The sequence below is a fragment of the Herpailurus yagouaroundi genome, unplaced genomic scaffold, assembly GCF_014898765.1.
Source record: "Herpailurus yagouaroundi ecotype Mexico unplaced genomic scaffold, PumYag 67383, whole genome shotgun sequence".
In the NCBI taxonomy this organism is placed as follows: domain Eukaryota; kingdom Metazoa; phylum Chordata; class Mammalia; order Carnivora; family Felidae; genus Herpailurus; species Herpailurus yagouaroundi.
The window spans coordinates 1,240,724-1,261,120 of record NW_024420199.1 but is presented as its reverse complement, the minus strand read 5'-3'; the positions used below and the strand labels follow the sequence as shown (position 1 = coordinate 1,261,120).

The 20,397-nt window shown below is 44.9% G+C and overlaps 1 protein-coding gene across 3 annotated transcripts in view; it reads right to left on the bottom strand.

Moving 5' to 3' along the window:
• Positions 1–2,755, bottom strand: part of PCDH19 (protocadherin 19) — a 172,993-nt gene extending 170,238 nt beyond the window's left edge. For all 3 annotated transcript variants that reach the window (XM_040467222.1, XM_040467221.1, XM_040467223.1), the window contains exon 1: positions 500–2,755. In XM_040467222.1, coding sequence (XP_040323156.1) covers positions 500–2,646 — 2,147 coding nt within the window. In that variant the 5' untranslated portion in view covers positions 2,647–2,755. The remainder of the gene's footprint in view (positions 1–499) is intronic.
• Between the last annotated feature and the right edge of the window lie 17,642 nt (positions 2,756–20,397).

Below are 20,397 nucleotides of genomic sequence, written 5' to 3'. Positions count from 1 at the left end.
CCTTAGACACTCACTCACCGGCTGTCTTCGGTTCATCCTTACAACAGGACAGGGCAACTACAAGCACTTCCTCTCCTTTCAATATCTATCCTCAAAACACTGTGGCCCTGAAATCAAGTCGTGGACCTTGGTGGTTCTGCTGTAAATTAACTCTCTCTCTCTCTCTCTCTCTCTCTCTCTCTCTCTCTCTCTCATTTTTTCCCTGCCATAACTTCATGGAGACAGCTGTGCAAATTTTAAAAAATGAAAATTGCTTTTCTGCTCATCATCATTGTGTGACAGAATCCACTCGAACAGTAAATGATTGTCTTCCAGCAAACTGTCAGATCAAAAGAATTGATAAACTTGGACTGCCACAAACTTTCCCCCCTCCAAAAAGAAGCACAGCATGTACAGAACATGCATTTAAGTAGGAAACAAAAGCACTGGTATTTTCACACAGAGGCACAGATACACCTTATTCATCCAAGACAAAGGAAAGAAAAAATTTTGGCTCTACCTGCAGTTGTAGGTCCGGATCTCTTTGTTGTCTCGCTTGCACTTGATCGCCACGAAGATCATAGTGACAAAGAGGATGCCCGCAATGGAGCCCAGGGCAATAATAAAAATGAGGGACAAGTTCACCGAGCCCATTGACTCTTGGGCATCAAGAGCAGGGGACAGGTAGATTAATAGGAGTGCAGAGGCGGAGAGAGACGTCTTGCCATGGTCGTGGGCCACCACAATAAGCTCATAAGAAGCCTTTGAGCTCTCACTAAAGGTGCGAGTGGTTCTGACTTCTCCACTGACCTGATCTATTTCAAAGAAGCCACGGTCGCCCTCGGTCATGTCGTAGGTGACCCGGCCGTTCTCGCCCTCATCATAGTCGTCTGCTTTGACGACCGTCACCAGGTAGCCTATGCCAGAGTTGCGGGGGATGTAGACCTCTGCAGTGCCATTGATCAGGGGTGGGGCCGTGATGACCGGAGTATTATCATTGACGTCGAGGATGATGACCCGAACGGTGGCGTTGCTCTGCAGCGAGGGCAGGCCGCCATCCTTGGCCAGCACCTTGAATTCGAATGTCTTGGTCTGCTCGTGGTTGAAGGATCGAAGCGCGTAGATGTCACCGGAGTTGGGGTTGATAGAGACATAGGTGAAGACAGGCATGTCCCGCACCTGCGATGGCACGATCTGGTAGGAGACACTGCCATTGAGACCCAGGTCAGGGTCTCGGGCAGACACAGAAAGCAGGTAGGCACCGGGCGTGTTGTTCTCCTGCACAATGACCTGGTAGTAGGGCTTGGAGAAGTGCGGGTGGTTGTCATTCTCGTCAGTTATTCGAACTGTAAAGGACTTAGCACTCTGCAGCATGGGCACACCGCCATCACGCGCCTGGATCGTGAGGTTGTACTGGTCATGCTGCTCACGGTCCAGCCGTCCGTCCACCAGGATAGTAGAGAAGCTCTCATACTCCTGAAGCCGAAAGGGCACGTTGCCCAGCAAACGGCACTGCACGCGCCCATTGAGGCCAGAGTCCCGATCAGACACCCGCACCAGCGCAATCACGTAGCCTGGAGGGGCACTCTCGCTCACCTCCACCAGCTCGCTGTTAACTGACAGCAGGTTGATGACCGGTGGGTTGTCATTGGTGTCCAGAACGCTGACGGTCACCTTGCAGTGTGCCGGGATGGAGTTGGGTCCTAAGTCCTTGGCCTGCACGTCCAGTTCGTACACGTGGCCCTCTTCATAGTCTAGGGCACCAGTGACTGTGACCAGGCCACTGTGCGGATCGATCTGGAAAAGCTCGCGCGTGCGGTCATTGACATAGCCGTAGAAGGAGTAGACCACCTGTCCATTGGTGCCTTCGTCTGGGTCGCTGGCATTGAGACGGATGACCGGTGTACTGGGAGGTGAGTTCTCTGGCACGCTCACTGCATAGGTGGACTCGCCAAACACCGGGTTGTTGTCATTGGAATCGGTCACCTTGATGCTGAGGCCAACAGTGCCCAGGTGCGGTGGGTCGCCGCCGTCGAGCGCAGTGATGTGAAAGCTGTAGTGCGACTGCGTCTCTCGATCCAGACTCTTCTCCACTACAAGTTCCGCAAATCGTGAGCCATCGCCACGCGTCTTGATCTCCAGGCCAAACAGCTCATTAGGCGTGAGCTCATACGTCTGAACGCCAAAGCTGCCGGAGTCCGGGTCATAGGCGCTGTCCAGCGGGATGCGCGTGCCCGGACTAGCTGCCTCTGAGATCTCCAGCTCAATTTGTGCCGCCGGAAAGCTGGGCGCATTGTCGTTCAGATCCTTGATCTCCACCTTAATCACACATATCTCCATTGAGCTGGACATGACCTCAAGCGATATGATGCACTTGGGGCTCTGGCGGCACAGCAGGTCGCGGTCGATCTTCTGCTTGGTGACAAGCAGGCCCGAACTGGGGTTAATATCCACCAGGTGCGGAGCTGAGTTGGACACCACACGAAAGGCAGAGGCCTGCCGTGGATCCAGAGCGAAACCCGCCTCACGAGCGTCCTTGGCCACGTTGGCGATTACCGTCCCGGCGCGCTGTTCCTCTTCTACCGAGTACTTGAGGTTAATGAGGGCGGCTGCTTGTGTCCACAGTACGGCCAACAGCAGCAGCACGGGCAGCAGGAGAGACTCCATGGCTGCGCGGGGCTCTGCCTGGCCTCGCCTCTCCACACCCCTCCGAGGCCTACGCCGCCGGCGCTCCAGCTTCCCGCTGACTCGGGCCGCCTGTTGCGCGCGCCCCAGGGCCCCGGAGGACGCGGGAGGCGTCCCGCCCAGGGCGGCCCCGCGGCGCGGGGGAGACACCCGCGCCGGCTCCAATGCTGAGGTTGCAGCAGACTCGGAGGGGGCTGGCGGGGGGCTTGGGGGCTCTGGGGGGCCGAGGGAGCGCCGCGCGGCCCCGAGCCCCCTCCCTCCAGCCCGGCTACTCAGTTTTCCCCCTTCAAAGTTAGCCAGGCGCGACTGGCTGAGGCGGCGCAGGGCTGAGGGTCTGACGCCTTCTGAGCTGCCTGGTCGACGGGAGGCTGAGTCTGGACCGCACCTGGGGCTAAGACAGGGAGGTCGGTGGGGGTGCAGCCTCTCAGACACTGCCCAACCCGCCTTGGCGCACCAGCTCTGAGGCTGGCAAACGCGTTGTGTGTGCACCTGGCATGCGCAAGGACCTCCCCCCAGCTCTCCTGGCTCACTGCGGAGAGAGAACCCGCCTGGAACGCGCCCTCCGAGGTCCAGGGGGGGTACGCTGGCTTTTTCGAGGTCTGTTGGGGAGAAAGGATGATCAAAGATGGGACTTAGAATTGCTGTCAAGCGCTGGAGGCGCCCGAGTAACCAGCTGAAAGGGATGGCAGTTCCAGGGCTGGCAGAAGGGGGAGGGGAGAGAGGGAGGCTGCTGAGACAAGACAGCGCTCCCTGTCGCTGAGGCTGGCTTCAGAAGACTCGGGGGGGGGGGGGGGGGTACGTCTGTCCAGGCTTGGAGATAGGTGGCAGAGTCCCCTCCACAGAGCAGTTGGACTGCGGGCGTTTGCGTCTCAGAAATCCAAGTTACCAACGCAGCCCGGGCCTCCACGTCAAGTTTGTGAAAACGGGGCGATGGGGATTTGTCCAAGAAAATCAAAGTCCCATTCTTTCCAATGGCCCGGGGGAGGGCAGGGAATGGCGAAGAGGGAAGGGAAATCGACAACAGTACCGGCAAGGAGAGGCGGGGCCGCTGCCGCGGGTACTGGGGGCTTCACCTCCTCCCTTGGTCTAGGCTGGGGTGTAGGTCTGCGGGCCGTTGTCGCCACCGCCGCGGTGGGAGGAAACCCTCCTAGCCCAGTCGAAGGTCGCTAAGGTCCACCTCAGCAGCTGCCACGGTCGAGGGTTTTGTCACTGCCAAAGTTTACTTGCGGGAGCATCTTGATTCCATCTTCCCAAAGAGGCGCTGGCTTCGCTGCGTTTGGGCTCCCTCCCTCCCGGACGCTCTCGCACTCGGGAGGTCTGTCTTGCTCTCTGTGAATGCGTGAGAGGAAGAGTGAGTGTGTGGTGCGGGACGTGTGAATGTAGGAGTGTAAGTGAGCAGGGGTGGGAGATTTCCGATCTCCTATGAAGGCGCTCAGCCGGAATGCCGCCGAGAGCAATGCACCAAGGGCCCGCACCAGGCTAGGGACGCGAGTACCACTGCCCTCCGGGCAAGTCCGGCATGGTGTGCTGGAGCTATGCTGCCGTCTGCGCCCTCTGGTCCGTCTCCCCCTACGCCCGCCACCGCCGCTGCTGCTTCTGCTGCTGCTCCTCCCGTTGCCGCAAACTACTGGCGGTGGAGTCTGGAGAGAGCTGGTGAGAGTCGGGCTGCGGAGCTGGGCTACGCCAGGCTCTGGCCAATCAGCGCGCCGCCCAGCGGGCTCCGGGCTTGGGGCGGGGCCAAAGCACGGGGGGCGGGGCTGGGCGGGGCCAGCCGGAAACTTACACACTGGCAGGACCGAGTGGTACCCCCGCCCTCCGAGCGGGCGCCGGAGTCTGTGGAGGCCCGGCGGGCGAGCAGGCAGGGGCAAGAGGACTGGGTGGAGTGGGGAGGAGGGCGTGCTGGTGATGAGACTGAGCATTCCCGGGAACTGCGCGCCTCTCTTGTTTGTAGATTTGAGAAAAGATAAGGATTTGATTCTCTAGGCATGTTCAGTTCCCTCACATTTGTTCATATCTTGAATATAATATTCATATTCATATTCTTTCTCTCTCTTCACCACCCTCCCCCCTCCCTCTTTGGCTCTTCACCCTGGGTTTTGTCTGTCTGTTTCTCTGTCTTCCTCGCCTCTCTTTCTCTGGTAGTGGAAGGAAAAAGGAAAGGAGAACGAGCCCCCGAGGTGGTGGTCATTCATCCGGCTCTTGGCGGGTGAGTCTTCACTTCAGCTGAGAACCGCGGCGGCCATCCTTCCGGACCGTCACCTCCATCCCTCCTTCCCCGGCAAACGCTGCAATTATTCCCCCAGAGCAAGGCCTTTGGCCCGGTTCGGTTCGCTCTTGTCTGCTGCTTGTTAATCAGATGGGATCTTTGTCGCAGGGACTGAGACGCGGAGGGAGCAGGACAAATTTCGTCGCTCCTCACCGCACCCTTTTGGTGAATTTAGCTCCCTATAAATAAACTGTACGTTGGAGAAGAGCGGGTGGAGTGGACGCTGCCGTGCCGTGCCGTGCCCTGCCCGGAGAGCTCCAGCCCTGCGGGAGCTTCGAGGCGGGCCCTCAGTCCCGATAGGTGGCCGGCCGCTGGATCCGGCTCCGGTGTGGGGCGCTCCCTAGCCTTCCCAGGGGTCTCAGTCCCAGGGGACTGCCAGCTCTCTCAGGCGGTGGTGGCAAAGGCTGCGGCCTGTACCAGTGCTGGGAAGATGAAGGACAGCGTGGCTGGGGCTGACATCAAACTCAGCGTGCCTTCCGAACTAAGGCGCCCTGAGGACAACGGGGGTATACTCCCCACCCTGTTCTGTGGCTCTTAATTAAGATCACCAGCAGGAAGAAACAAAAACACGCCGTGGAACAAGTCGGGATTTTTTTCATCATAGAGTGGGGGGTGCGGGGACCAGCTTCTGAATTCACAATACTTGGAAGAGTAAACCTACCTTCTGAGTGAGTCGTCTTGGATGTTTGGGAGTCTTGGGTGAGCAAACTTATAATTAGTCCAGCGACACTGGCCTGAGCTTGTGGGTTTAGAATCAGACTCACTTTTGCCCTTTAAAAAACATTAAACGAGAAAGGGGGAAGTGGAATTTGGGAACATAATAGGTTTTCTCAAAAATGCCATCTTTCAGAGAGCAACAGAGCTTCTTTTAAAAGACACTTCTTCCCAGAGGAGCTGGTTTAGCAGCCTTTACCTTGGAGGAGGGAAGGAGAAGACACCTTCCTCCTACAAAAAGGAATTATTTCAGGAGTGAGGTTACAATCCCCTGAACGTGCCTCCAAAACCAAGGGGAGGGCGCTGGGAGCCTGATCCAATTTGGCCATGGGGATCCTTTCATATTAGGATGCCAATCAGCCCAAAACATTAGGAAGAAAATCGAAGTGTGTTCAATGAGTATCATTTAGTCTTGGTCATTTAGAGGTATGGGTGGACAGGGGCGCCTGGGTGGCTCAGTGGGTTAAGCATCCGGCTCAGGTCATGATCTCATGGTCCGTGAGTTCGAGCCCCGCCTAAGGCTCTGTGCTGACAGCTCAGAGCCTGGAGCCTGCTTCGGATTCTGTGTCTTCCTTTCTCTAACCCTCCCCCCGTTCATGCTCTATCTCTCTCTGTCTCAAAAATAAGTAAACATTAAAAAAAATTAGAGGTACGGGTGGACAGCAGAGTGGTGGCTGGAGGGAATCCAGTGGTCCTCCCGTTTTTCTGCACAGCCGGTTTGAGAAATGGGCAAGTAGTGGAGGAGAGTGACAACATGGCAGGCAGCGTGGGCGCACCTCAGAGCTCCACAAAGAGAAGGGTCTCATTTGATTTATCACTGTCATTTTCCTTTGATGTCAGCCAGTGGGAATGAAGTGAATCTTTGTCTAATTAAAAATGCCTAAAAAGGCATTTGAAATGGGTTTGCTATCTGATCACGGGATGTGAATTCGGCGTTTGGCAGCTTTCTAAAATATTGCTTGCACTATTTAAACAGAACAATTATCAGCATGCTAAAATGTTTGCATGCCATGCTTAGAAGCTTTTAGCTGTAAACTTTAAGGCGATCTGTTCCCCTTTAAGTTAAAAAAGGATGATGCTGCTTCCTTGTGGTGCAGGCTGTCAGGAACCCGCTGATCAATAAAAGTAAACTGGCGCCTCCACCGCTTGATCGAGCGGGAGCAAACAGTCTGAGAGGTAGTCTTGGCCATTAACAATCCCCCAGGTAACAACAAATGGAAGAATTACTCAAGTAAAACGATTAACATTGCCGTGGCATCTGTAAAGATGCACACAACAAGATAAGAAGGCTGTGAACCTCTTACCTTGGGGAGTGCTAATAGAATGTCTATATTATGCTGTCTTTTAAAGATAAATAGGGGAATTCAATTCACATACAATGTCATTACCTTTATAATTGCAATCACATTGTAAAGACATGTTCTGCATTTGCAAAGACAAACATGCTCTTCCCTAAGGAGATCAGGTTCCCTGCTTCCTGCTCGCTGTTCACACTTGAGGCACCTCTCCTTTCCAAGCAGAGCACCCCAAGTACTTCCAGATATACCAAATGGCTTTTATGGAAGCCAGGCTATGAGAGAGGCACAGGAGTGTATCTTTGTTTTCCATCTTTACCATCACCCCCAAGCTCAAATTGATAGTTACACCTCCCCTCCAAAAAAATAGTTCTTCCATCTTCCCAATCTGTTTCTACAGATAATCCTAACACCGTTTGCTCTGATAATGTGTTTTTTTTTTAAATAAGCACACTTGATTTTTATACTCCAATAATGCTATTGACTAAATGAGTGCCTGAAAACACCTTCATGATCGGGAATTTATTAATTAAATTAATAAAACCATTCTGGGGAAAAAAACGTTCTGTATGAGGATAATAAAAACAAAAAGAAAGTTCATTCAGTCTTAGCTTCACTTCAATCCTGAAGGAGCCCCACCTACTCAGCCTGTTTAGAGACACAAGAGGGACATCTAGTGACCGTCCTCTGTATTTTTGACCCAACTTTTGCTGAGAAACAGTGGGCCCTGGATACCAATTACAGTGCTGTGCAGCCTGCACCAGCTCTCTGGGCCAAGGCAATTCTTTGGGTCGCTGAGGCCAGAATGAAAATTAGTAAGATTTTTGTGTCTTTAAAATTTCAGCCACACCACTGAAACAATGCTGAAATAGCAATGGAAGAAGACCAAAATGGGGATATTGTTATATTTAAATTGAGCCAGTGTGTGTGGATAATTCTTGCTGTCCTGATATCAATAAGGATAGAGTAAAAGGTTTTGTTCAAAAAAGTTAAAATTTATAGTAAATACTCAGATATCAATATATGAAGACTGTAGCACTGACAAGCTTAAGGGAGCTTTTCAGGATGTGTTTTTAAAATGTTTGTTTCGGGGCACCTGGGTGGCGCAGTCGGTTGAGCGTCCGACTTCAGCCAGGTCACGATCTCGCGGTCCGTGAGTTCGAGCCCCGCGGGCTGATGGCTCAGAGCCTGGAGCCTGTTTCCAATTCTGTGTCTCCCTCTCTCTCTGCCCCTCCCCCGTTCATGCTCTGTCTCTCTCTGTCCCAAAAATAAATAAACATTGAAAATAAAATAAAATAAAATAAATAAAATAAAATGTTTGTTTCAAGCTCCAAAGAGATTAGCCTTCACATAACTCCATTTTCTCTTTTTTCCCCCAACCTCCTCACCCCAACCTTCTGCCTTTGCTGCAAAAATGTGGATCATCTACTAGCTTGGCTTTTGTTGCATCTCATGGACATCCCATTCTACCCAACCAATTTGACCAGCTACCTGATGAAGTTCTCATAGGAAGAAAAGCTTTATTAAAAAAAAAAAATAGCCAATGTCAAAGTTTCTTCATCCTGCATATCTGGTCTCCTTACTTGGGTTACAACCCCTAGAGTAGAGAAACTCAAAAATGAAAATGGAGGAAACAGCACAATACTGGAAAGTGTCATTATTAAAGTCATTTTCTCATTTAATCTTTACGATATCCCTGGGAGGTAAAGAGACTTTGCAGATGTGGAAGCAGAGTTGCAGAGCAGAGCAGTGATTTGCCAAGATGATCTCATTACACAAAACCCAACCACATCCCTTATGAAATCAACAAATGTTGGCTGTGTGCCCAGCATTGTGTTAGGGACTGAGAATTTTTTTAATGGTCCTTGCCCTTGTAAAGTTTTAAATTCAGTTGATTAACTTAATAGCAGCATGCAATTCTATATACTATGGATTTTTCTAGAAGAGGAACTAGAATGAGGTATATCGTGTTGATGGCTTCCTAAAAATCTGTTCCCTTCTGCTCAAAGTGATTGTCCAATTTCTGGTTAGTACTCCCACCCCACTACACACACACATAAGCCCACACACACACGTGTGCCCATACACATATGTGTTCCAGGCATCACAAGGACAGTCATTAAAAGCAACAACCAGAGATGTAGACCTGCTGGGCAGGGGTGGGATGCAGTTTCCACCATACTGGATATTGTTTCTGACCCTTCTGAAATACCAAGAAGACCAGGTAAGGGGCCAAGAAAAGTCTTTGAAGTCTCTTGCACTTTTTCTTCCCTCTTCTTCCAAGCTCCATTCCCATTCCCACCCTGTGACATAGGATCACAGTGACACCCAGGGAGTTGTAGCAGAAAAACAAAGAGAAAGTACTCCTTAAGTGCTAAAATTGTTCACCATGGCCCTGTCACCTGCCTTTTCCAAGAAACATAGGAGAAGTAGGGAACAGTGGTGAAAAAGGGACAGAAAGCTATAATTCACTCCAACTATTCCCATTTTGACAAGGCCAGCATCCCTGAAGAAATTATGTCCAAGCCTGCTCCATATTTATCTCCTCTCTCTAGAAATGGATCTTCCCACAGGGCCAAACCCCTGCTGCTAAAAAACCCATAACTATCCCTAAATAAACACACATCATGGGGACCATTTATTTAGCAAAGGCTAAATCAGCAGACACATTTCAATAAATGACACCACTCTCTAACACCTTCTATACTACCCTGCAGTGAGTACCTGTGATGTTTTGACAGCACCATTTGGGCTCCCAGCATTATTGCCTCAACATTTTCATGTGAATTCTCTCCAAGTGGATCCCAAACATTATCTTCTTAGGTGCAAACTCATAGCAACTGTTGTTGTTCCCCACCACTACCTTTGAAAACAGAGAGCTCTCCTTTCAAAGGCACTCTGATCACATCATGACCAGCCTTCCCACTGCTGCCTCTCTCATCCCAAGGAGGATTTCACACACACACACACCCCTAGGTGAAATGCTTTCTTGACAACTTGGGAAAAAAACTATCACCAAATAAGGGACCTCAAAAACCAATTGAAATATGAACTGAATCCTAGAGAAAGATAGAGAGAGAGAGAGAGAGAGAGAGAGAGAGAGAGAGAACACTGTAAATGTACAGACTAGGGATGCCCTCATTTAGGGCAAGTGAATTTTTTGTACTGTAACCTACCCCCCAAACTCCAGGGCTGTATCCTCGTAGATGGATCCCTAAGAACCCTTTGTACCATGTGTAACTTCCTCAGGTTCGAGCTCTAGGCAGGGGTCTGGCTTTTGACTCTCAGCCTAGATTTCTCTCACAGTCTCTTCTGTTCTTTCTGGAGTGGTTGAAGCAAAAAAGGGAGAAAAAAGAGGCAGAAATATCACTGAAAGGTATGGCTGAGGGTGCTGAAAGACCTCTGACCAACATATCAGCCCTACAGGGTAGGTCTTGAAGATCAGTTTTCCAAATTAAAAAAAAAAAAAAAAAAACTAGTTGTCTTAATGGAGGCTCAGTTCTTTCTGGAGATGTACACAGGACTGGAAAAAAACAAACCAGATCTTTCAAGGCTTAGAGACATATGGTAATAGAGCTGGAATGAGTGTGTAAACTCCGTGTTATAGCACCCTTTTGCATTAAGTTCAAATAGACAGTAATAGCCAGAGAATTGGTAAGAAGAGGAATACAAAAGTCAATCTGATAAGCCAACTTCCAGGGCTTCTGTAGATATCGTGGGCCAAAGATGATCTTGGTGAGGACACCAGACCTGTTGTATACTCTTTAGCTCTAGGTGACCAGGCTAGGCCTAAGTTGTTCTTTATTCCTACAAAGATTCACCTAGGACTTAGGAGAGGCTTTGTGTAGCTCCATGGGAGTTCTATCTGCTCCATTGACTGATTTTTCACTGAACTAGGATAACTTACTAGTTAGTTAATGTCAATTTAAAACTAATAAACATGAAGAACTGCCAGTTTGAAAGTTGCAGTTACGTTACCTGGGCTAGCAATTAAGTACCAAAGGGATGTCACGTGTGCCACTAACAGCACAATGCATAATATTTGTTCAGGTTGACAAGCCCTGGGGCAGTGGAGAGTAAACTGAAAAAAGTAGATCCCGGAAGGAGGCAAAGAGAGCACCACAAAAGGGATACACAGAGCAGAAATGACAGAAAAATCATTTTAGCAACAGAGAAGTTATACACCTTTTTTGAATGAAAAGAAAACAATGGCTTGCCAGCTGGGAAAGTATCTTGATTTGGGTTCCAACAGTTTGCATATTGGTGCACTGGGCTTGGGGAGGGAAAGCATATTAATTTGTGTCTGTTGCCTGCAGCTGGAGCCAGAACGGCCATAGAGAACCAATGACATTTCTTCCAAAAGCTGGGAATTAGGAAGAGTAGGGAAAGAGTGTCCTGTATCACAGGAGATACCAGCTGGGCTACACTTGGCTGGTCTCTGTTAGCAAAGATCACAAAATGCAGCAACATCAGTACCAAGCAATATCTACTCAAGAATAACAGCCTAGGCAGCGTGATTAAATTAAGTCTCATGCCTAATGATGGTTTGGTAAGACAACTAACAGTCTTAGAGAGGAGCAGGCCCAGCTTGAGGCCCATGAAGCTCTGCGTGTTCTCTGCACTGGGAAAAGGTAGAAGTTGAGAAAGCTTCACTGTCTGGCTTCGCAGTTTCATTTGGGGCAACAATCAGTTCTGGAAGGCTGACTGAAAACAGTAGAAAGGATGATAGCTCAAAATGAGATCCATCAATGACTTCGTTGCAGCCCCAGCCAAACAATCAAAACAAATAGCTTCTGAAATCAATGCTTCATGAGATGATGAGCCAGCCAATGGAGTTCACATGAGGGTGGGGTGAGAAGGAGGTTGGGAAAGGAGGGTAGAAAAATTCTTTCTTTCAAGCCACCCACCAAAGCAAGCAGCTGCATTTCCTTGAAACAGCAGATTTAGCTCCTAGCAAAGTCAGAACTGCAGTGTCCTAGCAAAGCAAAACAAAGCAACAGGGGACACAATTCTTTTGAAAATTTTGGCAACAATCGTAGGAGGGCTGGTAAGCCATTGTGCTCTTGGGATCCATCTGCTGAGCTCCAGAACATCCTCCCCACACTCCACCCCCATCCAGCTCTCAGATTGCATGCTCAGGGTCAAGAGCAGGGTCATTCAGAAAGAAAAAGTGAAGATGAAAAGCAAGAAAAGCTGGGCTTTATTTCTTCCAACCATGGAGGATGTGGTGGGAGAAACAGGAAAGCTTTTCTGATTCTTGATGCCATTTCAGGAGAGCAAGAGTGGGCTTAATTAAATTAATGGAAATACATTTAAAATTAAAATTGGTGACCAACTTCTAATCAGCCTAGAATTTGTTGCTATGAGAGACCATTGAGAGAAGCATAGTGACTGCATCTTTAAGGACCTGAATAATTTTATAGCTATCAATTTTGTTAGTCATGCCATACTAGTAAACACTAGCAAGGTAATCAAATTGCATGCTCTATATCAGAGATCAGAGCTATCTGGGGGAAAAAAATTAAATAGAGAGTCTATCTTCAATGTTAATGTACATGAAGACACCTTCCACAGATCCCTCTTCCCAATGTAGAGAATAGAAAGTTTTACATATATATATACACACACATATATATGTGTGTGTGTATGTGTGTATATACATATGTATATTAGAAAGTATATAATGTGTGTGTGTATATATATATATATACACACACACATATTATATATTTATATATAGCACCATACTTGATCTCATGGTCTGTGAAACCAGCAGATTAAAACCCCAGCAAAGGTAATCACAAACAAGAGTCAGAAGAGAATTCACAACTCTGAATTTTACATCTTTACTTGTACATTATGGAAGATTCACACATGGGCCTCCTTTCCTTTATAACTCAGGGGTCTGAATATTACTTAGTGGACCATTAACCTGTTCTAATAAAGCATTATATTTTTCTAGCCAAGGAGAGTAAAATAAAGATGCTTAATTTAGTTCCCTTTTCCATGATAAATAAATAGTTGTCACAGATCCAGAACATCAGGTTCATGAAAAGCTTTGGAACATTGAGATCAATGAAATCTGATCCTCTCTTGAGAAAAAGAGATCTACATAGAATTTAACCAAAGATTTCTTACCAGAGACAGTTCCTGATCATCAGGAAGCCTTTGAAGACCCTCCCAGGATTCCTGTTCAGTCTTGTTTGATCTCCAGTGAACATTAAAATAATGATAAAATAGTTTTATAAATGTAAATTACTCCATAGATGCAAAATAACTATTCCCAGCCTATGCAACTAATTTCTAATTTCTGGAACTTCCAATAGACTGGTGTAAAACAGATGGCAGAAACAGCAAGATAATTCAACCTCTGAAGCAAATTTACTTGTAAGGATGATAGTTATGGTGATGACTATCTAGTTCCTCCTTGCTCCTCAATTTTTCACCCCACTAACTAATATTTGCACATGAAAGGGTTTTATGTTTTAATGCGTCCTTATATAATATAGGTTTCTTGCCAACTGTAATTAAAAATGAACCTTGGGGGTGCCTGGGTGGCTCAGTTGGTTGGGCTGCCGACTTCGGCTTGGGTCATGATCTCACGGTCCGTGGGTTCGAGCTCCATGTCGGGCTCTGTGCTGACAGCTCGGAGCCTGGAGCCTGCTTCAGATTCTTTGTCTCCATCTCTCTCTGCCCCTCCCCTGCTCATGCTCTGTCTGTCTCTCTCTCTCAAAAATAAATAAAACATTTAAAAAAATTAACCTTGGGACATCTTGTTGGCTCAGTCAATTGAGCGTCTGACTCTTGATCTCAGCTCATGTCTTGATCTCAGGGTCGTGAGTTGGAGCCCCATGTTGGGCTCTACGGTGGGTGTGAAGCCTCCTTAAAAAAAATAAAACTTAACTTCAGTTTATTCTTTGTCCTTATTTAACCCATCACCATTAGGAAATATTCCTTAATGGATCTAAGTGCCTATACTTGATGCTTAAGACTGAGACTAAATAGCAGTGTAAGATGTGAATTTTGTTCTCCAAAGGCTTATAATCTAGTTCTGGGTATCATAAATGGAGAACTACAAATTCTAGGAAGCATTTATCAGGTGTCAGGGAAGTAGTGCTTATCGTTAATATAGCCCAAGTCCAAAGGGTGACTGAGCACCTAGAAGCTGTGGGAAAGTCTTTCAAGTAAAGGAAAGGGTGTTTGTAAAGGTACTTAAGCTTCAGTAACTTCTTGCTTTAGGGAAACAACAAACAGTACAGTCTGACTCAAGTATTTATTCTACAAACACCATTGAAGTGATGTGGTGTAGTTTTTAATGGCACAAGTTCTGAAGCTAAATAGATCTGGGTTCAAGCCCTGATTCTACCATTTCCCTAGTTGAATTGAGTGAACTTGGACAAATCAATATAATTATCTATTTCATAAAGTTGGGGAATTACATGAGATGATACCTGTAAAGTGAAATGATATCTTAAAGCATTTCATGTTTTACATGTGTGACACAAAAAAACTCAGTAATTTTTACCTGTTATAATTTACTGAGCTCGACAATGTGCCAGATACAATTCCAAATGCCAGGCTGCTACTCACAAAAAGAAAGCCTCTATCCTTGGAACTCACAGAAGCTTTGTACAGTGCAGTGGAGTAATGAGAATTGATGGTGAAAAGGTAGGTAGAGTCTATTGTGTAGAAACTTGATGGCTAGAACAAATATTTAGAATCTTATACTGGAGGTCAGCAGTGTCATCAAAGATTTTGAACAGGTTAGTAACTAAATAAAATTTTTTTGTTATTTGTGGTTTACTTGGAAATGACAAATTAAGTTGGCTTCCTCTACCTTCCTCTAATTTTTACACAAATGCAATTCCAGTATAACATACACCAAAACATTATAAAAAGAGCAAGTTAAGGAGTTAAGGTTGCGAATGTGTAGCAGCACTGAGACCTGAGGTAATGGAAGTCAGAGGAGGCTGATATCAGTAATGGCAGCTGGATGCTCAAGGCATTGTGTCCAAAGAATTCATGAAGTTCCAATATGTTTCAGGGAAGAAGAGGACAGGATACATTAGCAGAAGATTCCAGGCAACAAACACAGATGGAGTCCTGTTAGATGGAGATCTGTTTGTAACAGAAGGTACAGTGAACAAGAGCTATGATTTAGTTACCCAGAATACATCTCTAACACATTTTATGCCAGGGTAAGTGTCTTTACAGTTTACACAACACATTTAAGTAATTTAATGTGTCTGTACCTTCATAATTTCCATAACCTATAGTAAATAATCACCTTACCTTAGTTATGGCTTGGATGATTTACTTGGGCTCTGGGCCTGGACCTAGAGGTGGGTCCCATTAGTAGATCTAGTTGTAAGTAGTTCGAGGAAGCAAAGGAAATAGTGAAAGGAAAAAGGCTGACACAGAAGACTGTTTGGTATGTGTTGCCCTGCCATTTTGTTTTTGGCAAATGTTCCTTGAAATGAAATGTCCCACTGATTGAGCTCTGGGAATCTTTTATGTTGTTGTTGTTATAAAGAGATTTTATGGTAATAGGAACTTGGAGAAAAGAGACAATATTTGAGTTTAGGAAATTTTTCTTAAATTATCATTCATTCACTTGGCAAGTATTTATTGAGCTCCTACTGTGTGCTTAAGCACTGGGGAAAGGAGAATGAACAAGACAAACATGAATATGGTTTCTGCCTTCATGAAACTTTTAGAACAGTGAGGGAGAGACTGAAAAAACAGACAAACTGACACCTACAACAATTTCAAGTTAAAATAAGTGACATGAAATACACAAACATGGGCTGAAATAATGATGATGATAACCAGGCACTGTTGTAAATGCTTAATGCACCATAACTAATCCTTACAACAACCCTCTCAAGTATGTACTGTTATTTCACCTATTTTACTAGGAAACTGAGATACAAGAGGACTAAGTAATTTGGGTAACATAACTAGTGGTAGGCAGACCCAGGGAATGGATTTGTCTGGCTCCAGAGTATGTTTTCTTAACTATTGCACCAAAGAAGATGTTGGAGAAACTAACTTTGGAACAGATGGTCAGAAAAGTCCTCTCTGAGGAAGTAACATTTAATTTAAGATGTAAAGACCATATAAGGCATCTACATTGATAGGAATTCATTAAATGCCAAGAGATAGTCTGTTGAGCCAACTTGATTTTCTACAAGACATTTGCTAGCAATTAGACCAGGAAAGTTTCAGTAAAAGCAGCAGAGCTTTGTCAAAAGATTACATAGCATAAGGAAAAGACCAGGAGGCAGATGTTAGTATAAGACCTGGTGGTAGAATTGGAAATCATTCATTCTGGCAACACTGGCAGTATGTCTGTAAAACCATGTATTACTATGGTTTGCATAATCTTGAGGACAGAATGTCCTGGAACTCTCCTGTGTACTTCCACAATTGCACCTCTGTCAGATCTCATGACTGCACCAGAAGTGTGGTATGTTCCAAGCCTGCGACATTTCTTTTCAGGCCTTGCCTTGGCGTAATGAAAATTAAATGTCTAAGAGCAATCAGATGACCACCACAAATAACCAACCTCTTCTATGTGAACATAAATCAAGCTTGACTGAGACTGAACCCAGCAAATAATGGCTCTATTGGTGCTACCCACATGATTACTTTAGGCCTGACATGTGGACCTACTTCAAAGTTCAGAGGAAAATTCCTTTCTATAAGACCTATCCATCTTGCATCAGGTTTCACTTATCTGTAAAAAGGTAACCTCTACTCTCTCCTTGACCATGAAGAATGCATCAGATCAAGCACTGAAGTTCATCTTTATCTTCTTCCAAGAATCTCAACTGAAGTCTACTGTGAGGATAGACTATGGGGGCACCCCAATAGCAATGTAGATGGAACCAAGGAGATAGGTGTCAAGGCTCTCTGCATAGGTTTATAATAGGATTATGGAGCAACAAACCAGTTTTCCCATACTTCCCAGGTCTTATAAAGCACTGACTGTGGGCTCCCAGCATAATTGACAAGGAAGCCCTAAGTCTCTCTAGAGTCAAATATGTTTTCAGTCAAGAGATTAACAAAAAGTGTTGCAGTATAGTTGGGCCTCAAGATTAATCATTCTCTAGCACTGGTCAGACCTAGGTTACTAACACATTATTTTATTAATCATAATGGATAGTTATGGCTGGTAACTAGCATATGAGAAGTTTGTTTAAAACTTCATTACTGCCAACCTTGTAAATTTCATTCGACAGTTCAGAAACCAAACCCCCTTCCATTATCAAGTACCTCCCAAAAAATTAGAAAGCTTGCAGAGAAGAGGACTTTCCTCAAACGAGAGAATTAATTTAACATTCTGTCTGTGGATAACTGGCTGTTAAGAGTAAGGTTGACAACTGCTCTTGAAATCCCCCATAATTCCAGGTGGTGGCAGTGCAGCTCTAGTTTAAGGTAACCTTTTCATGTTAAGCTTTGGAGCAGCTCAGCAGTTACAAATGACTGAGATCCAAGGGGAAATCAAAAGTCACAACAGTGACCAAATCAGACTAAAATAGATGCAGGGTTATATATGAGGTTCTTTCAAGTTCTGCTATCACCAGACACAACTCCAGGGCTCTTAGATTCATTGACAGGAGGACCTTGGCTGGCCATTTCATAATCATATTTACTAAGTTGGCCCAACAAGGTTTTCATGTCCAAAAAGGCCAAAGATAGATCTGGTTTGTTCTTTTGGACTTCTGCTTCAATAAATAGTGCCCTGGGAAGAGATTAGAAAACTAGGAGAGGAGAGAAGTGGGAGAGAGAGAAACAGTTCTTCCTCTCTTTGGCTGGACTCCATTCTTCCATCTCTACTTCTCAGCATAGAAAAAATGGTGTAGGGTCTCCCAGAATGGCTGTGATCTACTGAAAGTCGTAGGATGAAGTTGAACCCACAGAAGAGCTGACATACCATCTTCTTTTTCTCTTTACTACCCTAAATCTTCACCTCACAAAGTATATACTATTTTAGGCATGACTAGAAAGTGAAGACAGCTCATACCAGGAATGAATATTATTTTCTTAAAAATTGACCTGCTCCATAGCTTGTCATCACAATAGTGACAAAAGCTTTAAAAAATGTATACAGAACAACCATGGGTAAAATTGAAATAAGGCAGTATTCAGGACCAAACTTGATTCCCTGAGTATCACAAAGGAATAATAATGTTCTCCTTATATTCCTATATTCCTATAGAACTCTATTTTTTATAAAATACTTTCATATAAAGTGTTATATCTGAGATCCCCAAAAAATTTTGAGATAAGTAATAAAATATCATTCTACAAATGAGGAGACTGAAACTAAAATAATTAAGGTCACTCAAGTAAGAAGTAAACAGAAGTCAAGACTCAAACCTAAGTCTGTCTGACTCCAAATTGAGTTCTTATTCTATTATACTAGTAGTTCATAATGTTCTTCATGAACATAAGGATTCCTTTCCAGGTCAAAATGTTTTTAGACTCCCACAAAAGAAGGCTGTTATTTTACTAGTTTCTAATTTAATCAAATGAATCATGACAAGAAGCCACTCTTAATTCAATAATGCTTTTAGAGACATCTGCATATCTCAATGGGTTGAGCATCTGACTCTTTATTTAGGCTAAGGTCATGATCTCACAGTTCTTGAATGCAAGTCCTGCATCAGGCTCCACACTGCTTGGGATTCTTTCTCTCCCTCTTTCTCTCTGGCCCTCTCCCATCCTCTCTCTCAAAATAAAAAAGTTTTTAAAAAAACTTTTAAAAAATAATGCTTTTAAATGAATTTAAAACTTATCCAAATAAAACCAGTATTCATTTTAAAATATTAGTTGGTCACATTGTTTTGTAGTCTACAGAAAATATTTGGAATATATATAGATTCACAGATTCTGCACAATGTCTGGGAACCTCTCCACTAAACCTCAGCAAGAGAACTTGATTCTTAACTATAACCATATAACCATTAAACAGGATAGTGTGGTGATTAAATGCTTAGGCTCTGGAATCAGACTTTCTTGGGTCACAATGGTGTGTACGCTATGTAGGTGCAGACATGTGATTTTTATATTTACCAGCACTACTGCCTTTGGCAAATTACTTCATCATTCTGTGTCTCAGTTTTCTCTTTAATATAGGATAATAATACTACCTACCTCATAAGGTTGTTGTAGAAAATAAATGAAATGATGCACATAAAATTCTTAGCACAATGCCTGACACACAGAAATTACTAAAAAGTGTTGGATTTTATCTACTACTACTCAATTCTATTATGTTTATCAGGTCATTGAAATTATCTTTATTTCATCTGTAAAATTGAAATTGTGAATGCTTACCCTAAAGTAGGTGACTCACTTATATCTTGAGGTCCCTTCCAACTCTAAGATATATGGTTCTGAGACCATCACCAGCTCTTCACTATAACAGAACTACTGCTAGCATAAGGGAGCCATAGCAAGGAAACCTAGAAGCAGAGAAACCTATGAAAACTCTGTTATTCAGAACAACAACCAAAGCAACATAACTAATCTGGTATAATCTCATCTTAACTTGATTACATCTGCAAAGATCCTATCTCCAAATAAGGTCATATTCACTGGTCCCAGGTAGACATGAATTTGAGGTGGGGGGCACTACTCAACCCACTACTGCCGGGAACATTCTTTCATCTGTCCACACCTTAGTTTCCTCATCAGCAAACTGGTAATAAAAGTAGGCTCAAAGTATTTTGCTGATTATGGAAATTCCAAATTTTCCAGAGTCCATAATATTTATGGTCTCCAACCACAGTGTACTTATAAGAACATGAGACAACACAAGAACTCTGAAAAGAAATTCAGAAGTATGAAGGATTGTGGTCTGTTTTTCTAAAGCAGATCAGTTCAAAGCATTAACTGACCACAAAGTATCAACTCCCCCATTGTGCCAATATTATGGTAAATACTACGATAGTGGGGACCAAATCTTTTATGCATTTTGAACAAGTAACACCTTACACTGTGGGTGCTTAATAAATGTTTATCATTATCATTATCATTCCCATAATTGTATCATAGGTTACCAGCAGAGATAGATAGTGCTCACTACATCTCTGTTTTGATATAGTCTCAGTGAGGGAAACCAGAAAGGAGAAATATGTTCTCCACGTGACATGGATTGCCCAGTATATCAAGTTTTGCCTCTGGACAACATCTATGGGAATTTTTCACTGCTGTCCTCTTAAAACTCAAATCTGTTATCTTCCTCCGTATAATTAAAACACCCCAAAACACCAACTGCCATAAATCCCAAAGATAATGATTTCCCTAACTTATTTTTACTGAGGACAGTGAGAGTAGCTGGAGAAGAGGCACTGATAAGGAGGTACTGAGGTGTCTTGAAAAAAACAAATACTTCACTGGCATTCAGAAAAGCCAAACCCCATCCAGGAACCAACTACATATATATAT